At 41.6% G+C, this 11,251-nt stretch overlaps 1 protein-coding gene across 1 annotated transcript; it reads right to left on the reverse strand.

Moving 5' to 3' along the window:
- Positions 1-8,398: 8,398 nt before the first annotated feature.
- LOC136498563 (uncharacterized) lies at positions 8,399-9,061 on the reverse strand. The gene has a single exon (XM_066494468.1). The coding sequence runs from the start codon at positions 8,986-8,988 to the stop codon at positions 8,608-8,610; it is 381 nt and encodes a 126-aa protein (XP_066350565.1). The 5' UTR covers positions 8,989-9,061; the 3' UTR covers positions 8,399-8,607.
- Positions 9,062-11,251: the final 2,190 nt, after the last annotated feature.

Below are 11,251 nucleotides of genomic sequence, written 5' to 3' on the forward strand. Positions count from 1 at the left end.
CTGCCTGCTGATGCCTCTGCTCGGATGGGTATCTCCCTGCCGAATTCTGGAACATTCCGCTCAGATCTCACTGGTTTTTACTAAAAAAAGAATTTCGCAATAACACCTTGCCTATCCGGAGGGTGACACTGATTTGGGTTATCAGGAATGATGCATGTGACCCTTACTGAGATACCACGAGAGATCGGAGTGTTCTTGAGCGTATCCAAGCACATGATGCAGAAAATTAGACACGTGGCATCCTGTATTAAGAAAAACAGGTTTGCTTAAAACTTGTACTAGCAGACAGTGCAGTGTGCATGCCACACCCCAAAATTTCTGATTTTGGGTTATGCATAGAAAACACTAAATAAAATAAATTATTTTAATATTTGGATAAAATTTACTAAGTTTAGTTTGAGCTAGCACAAATTTAGTTATAGGAAAAATGTGAATTTTCAAAGTTTTCTAATTTTGACGGGCTTTTGGATGATGTGATATTTGCTTGTTGCTTCTTTATGTGTTGAGAGTGAACAAAGTCTTTAAAATGCGTTAGTACGTCGATTTTCCTTTTTTGGTATGCCTTTATCTTTTTCTACAATCAAATTTTTTGTTTCTCGGCTCAAATTTTCGTTGGGAGTTTCCTAAAATCTTTTCTTTATAACGCAAATCACTCCTTTAAGTTCCTCGTCCGTCAATCAATCTCTACAAACTTCTCGGTAATTTTCCAGCTTTTTCTAGAACTTGTTCCTACTTGTCTGTTAGCATAATTTAATTTTTAGATGCTCCAAATTATTTTATCATGGGCTCCAAATACTTTATTTGGGTTCCTCATGTTCCATAATGTCTCTGAAAATTTTCCCCGAATTTTCAGAGCTTTCGGAGTATTTTTCGCGGCTTAAATAATAATTCTAAACTTTTCTAGAATTATTTTATCTACGAAATTAATTAATTTCGAAAATAATAAATCTCTCATTTTTTTCAACGTTCAAAGCCCATGTGCAATAATCCTAATAAATCCTAAAGGCCCATGTATTTATTTACTAATAGGCTTTAATAATTATTTAGGTCCATTAGTAATCGTGGAGGGTGCAACATTAATTAGTACCATATTGCTAGTTGATGTAGATGTGAGGAGTTTTTTCTCCCCATAAATATGTACCAACCCCTTGGGCAAAGCACACCAAAACTACCGTAAATGGAGCCCCTAGTTTGAGAAATCCCTCGTGTAGTAAATTAGATTTTTCTCCTCTTTCTCTCGTCGTCGCCGTCGCCGCCACGCCGCCTAGCCCGACGATCCTCTCCTTCGTGCAACAAGTCGAGCCCACCCCTGCGTAGCTGCTATTGCCATGGCGGTGTAGTGGCTACGGGAGGCCAAAGGATGAAGATGAGGTAATTACGAAATTACCACCAGTTCGTAATATCGTCGTCGTATATTCGTTTTAAGTGTGTTTCGAGTCGTTCCAATTGCGTTAGATTCGTATCGATGCGATCTACATGCTAGTGTCGTCGTTTTTCATGTCAAGTGACTTTTATATATATGCTTAAATATTAATTTGATTAATATGCATGCAACTAGTTTTTTATAAATAAAAACAACATAATTATATACAATGCTCTTTTACAAATAAGTTTTAACATGACTAGTTGCTAACATAAATATGTTTCTAAATTATAATATGTTTAGTCTAAACACATATCAAATTTGATTAGATGTTCTCACATGTCAGTTTGTATTTGCAAGTTAAAGTTGAATTGGCATAAATGATATCAAAATATTTATAAATAAAATATGATTAGCTTCAACTTAGTTTTTAAGTATAAATATGATTTGTTCAATCTAAATTAATGCTACTCACAGTTTTTTCTAATTAACATAAATCAAGCTTATAGTCTTCTTTTTTCTTTTATAATATAAAATCCTATAGTCGTTACTTTACAACCGTAGTTTCGATTAGCGTGCTTTTTGTGTCTGTGTGTTCGTAACGACGTGTAGAACATCTTTAAAACATTTTTACTTGTTGTTTCATATGTTTGGTGTACTATTCTAATTTAGTTCTATTGTTTGCTTCATGTATGATTGCATGGATGCTTGTGTGGTGCTTTATGATCATGTCCAGTCGATGAGCTTTATGTGTTGATCAAGGAGTTCCATTAAAGGTTTATACTAGAAGAAGAATCTGAGTCTAAGGCAAGTATAGCATGGGATCTTCCTTGTAGTCATATACATCTTTAATCATTTAATTCATACTGCATGTGTCTACCTTAACTACCACTAAGGATTTTCTAGTACTTTGTACCTTGCCTTGATACCTATGGGGTATTGCATTGTGTAGTATGATGCTAGTGCTCAACTACAACTATGATCTTGTAACTTGACTAATGGTATATGTAATAAACACTAAAAGATGCTTTTTAGCAACATGGAACACGGGGGCTAGAGCATTGGGCTATTTTATGGTGCTCTAGATTTCTCTTCCTAAGAACTTATCTGTAAGTGATCATTCGGAACTTACAGTACAACTGTGAGGGCTACGTGGCTCTGGCTTTAGCTCAGTATGAGAACATTTTCTAGCTTGTTAGAGGTTACCTTTATTGGTGTAAGAATGACTTATCGAATCGGGTATAGGACAGCCTCTACTCTTATGTGTATAGCCGTGATAGAATTGTGACAGTCAACAGGGGTTGCTATATCTGTTTGCCGAGTGAATTTAATGGCCCTAACTTATTAGACGAACCTTTGAAAGGCTTCATAGTGAATCATGTCGACCTTCCTTGGTAGTGGGTAAAGAGGCTGATCACCTCAGACGAAAGAATAAATCACGACTCAGTGAAAGTGTACAACCTCTGCAGAGTATAAAACTGGTATATCAGCCGTGCTCACGATCACGAGCAGCCTTGGAACCCTTACGGAATAGATGATGAATACAGATGATACTGATGATAAAGATGCTCACTAATGATTATTGTTTATGTCGTTCATTATTCATGTTTACCTAATCATGTGTTTATATGGGCTTGCGAATAAACTTGTTGTCACCCTATTGCTAAAATCATGACTCATTAAAAGCTAATCGCAGTTAACCAGTGTCAACCTTTTGAGCCTCATGAACCCCATGTTATATTTGTTGAGTACGACATGTACTTACGCTTGCTTTACTTTTTAAAGTTTTGAAAAAATTCCGGATGGGTACCAGATTGCTAGTCTGGAGGAGTTAGGTTTGTGATCATCCAGTCAGTTGTCCCTATGGAATTAGAGTCTTCACCCGAAGATCAGAGTTGTCTTTCTGCTGTTTGCTATCTAAGGTTATATTCTCTATACTAAGTACGTTATATATTGAGCATTGTCTATTGATATTACCCTTATTTGTAGCTATATGTGATATTTGACTTCCTGAGCTCATATATGATGCGTATCTAGTTTTGTTCTTAAAACCGGGTGCTACAGTGCAAGAATGACGAAGAGTTAATGTATTGTCGAACTTGCTTAGATCTTGCCTTGGCTAATGTTAGCAATGCCATCAAGTTGTAGTTAACCAAAAGAAAGAGACGTGTACGAGCTGACTGTCGACTCACCTTCTCTGGTTCTAGAATGTTTCTTCAATTGTTCCCCATGGAGAGCTGTCTGCTTCTTGCCCATCACTCGCTAGCTCTAGCTCCTCGCCGGTTGTCAGAAAAAATAACAGAGGATACAAGTGGTTCTTATCCTGGCCCTTCTCCTTCGTGTGCCCACTGTAGCGCAGAGGCTAAGACTGACAAGAAGAACAAGATTCTTTCAAAAATCATTAGCTTCCTTCACCATAAAACTGTGTAGCATCAAAACAGATATACTCCTACTCATCCTCTTTTCAGAAATGTTTCAGTTGCCTATCATCTCAATCAATCAAACATATTACTAGTAGCATCTAGAAATGAAGGTAGAGTTTTGTGCATGTGTCTGAGCCCCTGAGGTTGACTGTTTTTAATTTACTGGTAACCATACTTTAAAAGGATCAGGAAAGATTCTGCATTTAAACAAGACAGACAAACCTAATGAAATCCATATAAGCAGAGGCAAAATTACGTGACCTCTACCGAGACAACGTGATACTAGAATGTAGTTGAGCGTATAAGCACATGATGAACAAAATTAGACATGTGGCATCCTTTTTTAAGAAAACCGCTTTATTTGTGTATTGTAGATTGTAGAACCTGCTTAGATCTCATTGTAAGGAAAATGGATCCTAGGTCATTTTGGTGTTTGATGACCAACACAACTAAATTAGACTAATAAATTTGTAAGTAATTGTTTTATAGTTCAATAGGGTGCAAGACGTGACTTGGACGAAGGCGACATGATGATCCGATGATCAACACCTTAAGCAAGACCCTAGAAGCACAAGAGAGCATCCAAGATATCAAGCACAGTCCAAGCACGAAGATAGGAACCAAGCCGGACGCAAGATCGCGAAGAAATGAGCTCGGCAGAGGTGACCGGACGCAGCCCTTATAGCGATCGGACGCGTCCAATCAGTTGCTCGGCAACAGCAGGCATCAGCAGCAGTGACCGGACGCTGAGGACTAAAAGTGACCGGACGCGACGATGGCACTGTTCATCATCTCCGTAACACATTCAGCACTGACCGGAAGCTGACGGATAATCGACCGGACACAGGAACTGTAGCGTCCGATCGAGTCCAAAGAGGTACCAGAGCGGCGACAACGCGACCGGACGCGTCCGATCAACAGTGACCGGACTCGACAGTGCGTCCGATCAACGCAAGCGCTCCAAACGGTCGGGACGACCAGACGCGTCCGGTCAGGACGACAGCAGCGTCCAGTCAGTAGCAGAAAGCTGGGTTTCGTCCCCAACGGCTACTTTCTCAGTGGGACTTATAAATAGACCTCTCAACCGGCCATTTGAGTTGTGGGGAGCTGAGGAAACATACCAAGGGTGTTAATACACCATTTTAGTGATCTCTACTTGCATAGTGCTTAGTGATTCATTAGATGATTAGCATAGGTGCTTTGCGAAGTGCTTAGGTTGATTAGACCATCGCTTATGCGCTTACTCTAGGTTTAGACCTAGTGTTTAGTGAGGTTTGCATACCTCTTATCTCTCGGTGCTTGCGTACACCATTGTTGTACATCGGAGGGGCTTGTAATCTTGCGAGATCACATCAACCGCGTTTGTGGTATGGCCGCCACCGTGTACCGAAGGAAACAAGACCCACGGCGGTTCGGCCAGAAGCTTGATAGTAAAGACGGCGAGGAGTATCCGGGAGAGGCTTGCCGAAAGGCACGTCGGAGACCCACTTGCGCGTGGGGAAGGCCCGAGGCTATCCACAGAGTTACCCGACCAGGAGCTTGGCCCTTGCGAGGGATTCCTTGCGATGGGCTCCAACGAGGACTAGGGGGAAGCTTGCGCGCTTCTCGATACCTCGGTAAAAATACCGGAGGCGTAGACGGGAGTTTGCATATCTCTACCTTACTCTTTAGCTTCCGCATTTACATTGTTTACATAACTTCTTTTGCGGTAGAGATAGCAACACACTAGCAAAACCGTAGTTGTACATTTAGATAGTTTATCTTTTACATAGGTTTTGCTAAGAATAGAAGAAGAGGCCATAGTTTAAAGTTAGACTTTTAAGTTGCCTAATTCAAACAACCCTCCATAGGCGTCACGGTCCCCTTTCACTCATCTTGCCTAATGTTAGTGATGCTATCCATGCAAGATGTAGTTAACCAAAAGAAATCATACTATACAAGGATCAGGACAGATTCTGCATGTAATAGCAAGACAAACAAACCCAATTAAATCCGAAAGGCAAAGCAAACTGAAAACCTGCCTATTTTATTCTGTCAGAAGCACACTATGAGTCTATGACAATGAAACTCAGAGAATGAGAGAATATTATGGCATCAACAAGCCTTTGAAAGAGAGATATGTTATACGTTTGCAGCGTGGCGAACAACTTTTAAATCAAATAAAAGGATACAAGCTTGGGAAACTCATCTCACAATTAGCAGAAATTCAAAATCCTGGAAAAAATAATCAAAGAGAAGACATGTTGCTCTGCCTCTGAACAATTTTTCCTATGTGCAAGCTAAGCAGGTAGAGATCAGATATCAGAGAATCCAAGACCACGAAAACAGCAATGTTTACTGGATACTGCTAGTAACAGTATCCTTCTTTGATCAGAAGACAGCTTGGCAAATTCAGCAAGCAGATCATAAAGCAACCAGCAGAGCAATATAGCAAGTGCACAAGGAGTATAGGACACTCAGCAATAAGCCATGCAACAGAGCAAACATAGAATGACCAAACACGCTACCTAACTATTTATGAAGTGGAGGTAAGAGGAAAAGAAGTGGAGAAAAAGAATAGTATGGTATCGCTCTATAGAATTTAGAGTTTATGGACTCACATTTTATTGCTCTATAGAGATGACAACCATCAAAACACAAAAAAACAGTAGGTGTGAAATCATCCCATCAGTATTACTCAAGAGCATAGCTACATAGTTGGTTCACAACAAGATAATAACAAATATTTCATCCCAAACAAGAAACAGTTCAACTAGAAAACATAGTTCTCAATAAGTTTCATGCCATGTCAAGTTCGAACATTGTTAACAAAGCTATACTCAAACTCGAACTTGAGATTTGTTGCAATGGTTATGGAGAATGAATAACTGTAAGCACAGCTAGTTCCACTCGTGGATTTGACTACCAGGAGAGAATAAATTATTTAGACAAAAAGAAAGGTAATAGGCATGAAACAGTTACTAGTATGAAAGTCATTGAAATGACCTCAATACTTTTTGCCTAACAAAAGTAGTCAGTATTTTTGTTATGGCAGGAAGACAAACTGAGCTATTTATTTGGCTGATTGAATGATTGAACATGATGGTAGTCTAGTAAGATATCAACTACATTCAGTTGGAGAAGAGCATCAACTTCAGACGGAAAGTACAGCAATGAACAGCAAACAAATAACTCAAGATAGTACTTTATTCAGCTTGAGTAATACGTGAGGGGGGGGGTTCAAACAATAAAAGAATCAAACAATATGTAAGGTGGTAGGATATTGAGACCCCACTGGTTCACTATGCGATTGTTTTTAAAAAATAAACAAGATGCACATTACAGGGAAAGTAGTAACACTCACAGTTGGCGTCTTTCGAGAAGATGCCGTTACGCAGTACATTCACCTCTACTCATGGAGTGGACATGTTAGCATCAGATAAGGATGATGGTTGCAATTGAATAAGGTAGAAGTACTTGAGTAAGCCTAGGTGACACGTCACTGAAAAGATCATAATAAAACAAGAAACAGTAATATCCAGAATTATACCAGAAATGATCAAATCAAAAAAGGAAACTAAAATGCTGAGCATACGTCAAATCACCTGACAGGTGGCAACCACTAGAATAGCATCTTGAGGTAGGCGACAAATCACCTTAAGTAGCAATAAGATGTGAAGGAACTGCTAATTAAAGAGTTCATGCATATCAACAAATGGACCGGTCAAATATAAAAGAGAAGATGAGCAATGTTCAACTAAAGGCAACTCTGACTTATAACTAATGCCACTTGTTGACGTAATTTTTAAAGTACAGTCTGGTAGATATACTAAATTCATAGTAGAGAAAGAAACAAAAAACCGTGCACATCTGATCAACGAGATCAAATTCACGTGTAACCAGCAATTGAGCGAGCCTAGTTATATATCCATATGCCCATGTAAGAACCATAAGCTAAATGAATCCAATCCGTAGATCATCCAACATATCATAATATGAACTGAACATAATAGTGTGAATTTTTCTTTCAGGTAGTGGGCAACTGGCCTTGTTAACTTCAGATGAGGATGGTGATTGCAGTTGAGATAGAAGTGAATGAGTAAGCCTAGTTGACACTTCATCAATTAGATCATAATGAAGCTACAGAAATGGTAATATCAAGAATTATACCAGAAATTATCATCGAACAAACAAGGAAACTAGAATGCTGAGCATACATCCATCACCAAACAGGTGGTAAGCACTAGAATAGCATCTTGAGATAGCAGAAAAAACACCTTAAGTAGCAATAAGATGTGAAGGAACTGCTAATTAAAGAGTTCATATAAAAGGAACGCTGAATTGGTATATCAACAAATCATGTGGTCAAATATAAAAGAGAAGATGAGCAATGGTCAACCAAGGGAAACTCAGACTAATCACTAATGCCACTTGGTCGCCATAATTTCTAAAGTACAATCCTAACAAAACATACTAAATTCAGAGTAGAGAGAATCAAAAACCGCCAGCATCCGATCGCATGATCGCATTCACATGTAACAAGCAATTGAATGGGTCTAGTTCTATAAACATATGCCCATGTAAGAACCATAAGCTAAATAATCTAAATCCACAAAATATCCAACATATCATAACAGGAATTGGACATCATACTGCGAATTTTCGTTACCCAATTTACTGTATTTTGTATTACTACATAGCAACCATGCTCTTCTTTGTATGTCTTTGTTTCTCGTCCAGATCAGTACAAACAAACAACGAAAACTTTATAGCACACTAAGCTAACAAGATAAGCGACGAACAGAGATCTACAAGGCTAATACAACAGTACGGCGAGACACTCTAGTGAGCCGCGACCACCATGTCAGGCGCGCTGAGGAACTCAACGGGCAGATCGGGGCTGGGAGGCGGCGGAGTGAAGAGCACCACGGACTTGGCCGCCGCGAGCTTCTTCCGCCGGGGGCACAGGGGCGCGAGGAGCCTCGAGGCTGGCGCGAAGAACGGCACGGCCGTGACGCCCTCGCCGTCTCCAGCCGCAGGAGGAGGTGACGAGGGGGACGCCGGCGCCGGCGCCGGCGATGAGGGCGGGGGCAGGCGGGTGGTGCGACTCCCGCGGCGGAGCCTGGCGTCGCGGAGGCGAGCAAGGGCGCCGGGGCGGAGGAATCGGAGGTGGTCGCCGCTGGCGGCGGCGGACGCGGAGTGGAGCTTGCGGGTGGCTGCCATGTGGGCCCCGGGTGTTGGTGAGGGATGAATAGGCAGACGGAATGGATTGCCGATTGGAAGCGTGTTGCGGTGGAGGCGGGGAGAACTGGGGTTCTGAAGGGGGCTAGGGCTGAGCGGGAGGCGCGACGTTTGGGAGGGAAAAGTTTTGCCCGAACTGCTAGGACTACGCTGTTGTTTGCCGCGTTGGCCCGATGTCAAGTGGGTCCAGGTGGGTGGGGTCTACATGGCGGTGAGATTGTCTGCTCACAGTTTTGGAGGGAATTTTGTGAGGGAGCGGACGCCCACGGTTCAAAACGGAACGGCGGCGGCCGGCGGGTGGCGCACTGGCGCGTGACCGCGTGAGGCGTGAGACCGACGCGTTTGCGCGCGGGGCCGGCCAGATCAGCGACAAGGCCGCAACGGTTGTATGGGCCGGGTGGTCGGAGAAGTTGGGTCCAGTGTCCAAGACCCAGAGCTTACTGCTCCTTTCTTATTTTGTTTCTTTTTTCGCACTAGACGAAGATGAATGCCCGTAAGATGCAAATAGAAATGTTTGGTCTTTCTGAGGTTCCTTGCCAAGCTAAAATCAATATGTGATTTGGATCAATCTTGCTTTAAGTTTTTTTATTAAGAGAAACTCCTCCATTTATTCATTGTTCATAGAGAAAGAGTTACAAACGCCAATAGGCAGGTTTATATAGAAACTAAACATGCATACCTAGTACCTAGTACTCGTAAACGCAGCTTTTAGCCAATGTGTGAGCATTACCATTGAATCAATCTTGCTTTAAGTATGTTCCTCTTTGTTTTCCTCGGAATTTCATCAAAATGCCCGAATGAGCCCGTGTTAAAATGACTTCAACACCCATTTGCCACGGCTAATAAGCCACTCCAATAAGTTCAAGTGAACACGGCGCAAACCTGCAGTTCTTCCTTAAAATAATTTGGCCAAAATACCTTAAATACGTGTATGACGAGCCAATTAGACATCCTATTTGCAAGGGATGTGCACATGTGTTGAATATTATATGAGTTTAGGCTCATATTTTATTTAATAAACCAATTAATTCTAGGCACATATTAAATGTCGTGATACAATACAGTTTTAGTCTCGTATGGGATTTGGACTGATTGTTGACTCAACTAAATAGGCTACACACGTGTCCATCTATAGAGAAGTTCAGAGATGATAAAGGCGTGTCACACGCGCGCCCACGCGCGAGCCAAGCCGTGTGGTGCGCTGGTGTGGGTTGTTGCCACTTGGGCTAGCTAACGAAGAGAAAGGGGTACAGGCGCGATTAAAGAAAAGTTACTTACGGATCTGTTACCATCCACTAAAGTGGTGATTACTCGTAATCACTTCAATTGATTCGCCTTCCTAATTTCTCCGGTATTACCTTCTCTCCCGTCTTTCTCTTGCCTTACGTGCTAAACTTCCTTCTGTCGAGTTGCATCCGAGTACTCCCCGTCCCATCCTCTGCGCGCACGGAGTTTTTAGGAGAGCAGGCCTCCGGAACCGTCCCCATTCCATTCTCTGCGTGCACGGAGTTTTTAGGAGAGCAGGCCTCCGGAACCGGCGTTTGCATCGGGACACCTGCTCGGGTGTGTGCGAGCGATCAAGTTTTTGGGGAACATCTTCGCGGCTACTCTCCTTCCTCTTCTTCCTCAGAACGTCTTCGTCTCCTTCCTGATGGTGCTTCTTCTTCCTCGGATTGGCTTCATCTACTTCACGTAGAACGTTCAAGTGACGACACTGCGTACATCTTTCTGCATCAACTGTGGTCCACGACTTCGAGCAACTCACCATGAGTGGGAATGGAGCCACTGGTGCTTTGAGCATGAGTCCCTCCGCTGGGTATATCTCTATTCTCGAATTGGTTAAATTCAATCTCATTTCCGCTATAATCAGCATGTTATTCATGAAAATATTTGCTGCTAATCTGAGTAGTAGTAAAATTACCCATGTGCACATATTTGTCATCACTATTTTTCTATTAATTTTCTAGATTAATTTTAACATGAAAATGCCTAAATTCCTAACAATCCAAAAACCTGATATTAGACAATTTTCTGTTAGTGGTTTTGCTGCTGCTTTGAAGCCAAATGATTTTGATGGAACAAATTACAAGAGATGGCATGCTAAGATGGTGTTGTGGTTAACTGCTATGAACTGCTATCATGCCGCACAGGGGAAGCCTGAACAATTTACTCCTGAGGAGGAGCAAAAGTTCATGGTAGCCGATAACCTGTTTTGAGGCACCATGATTAGCACACTTAATAGAAA

This window comes from Miscanthus floridulus, chromosome 12 (genome assembly GCF_019320115.1).
Source record: "Miscanthus floridulus cultivar M001 chromosome 12, ASM1932011v1, whole genome shotgun sequence".
Taxonomy (NCBI): Eukaryota; Viridiplantae; Streptophyta; class Magnoliopsida; order Poales; family Poaceae; genus Miscanthus; species Miscanthus floridulus.

Bases quoted from the DNA above. Each gene is read 5' to 3' on its own strand.
- LOC136498563 (XM_066494468.1), bottom strand. From the start codon at position 8,988: ATGGCAGCCACCCGCAAGCTCCACTCCGCGTCCGCCGCCGCCAGCGGC.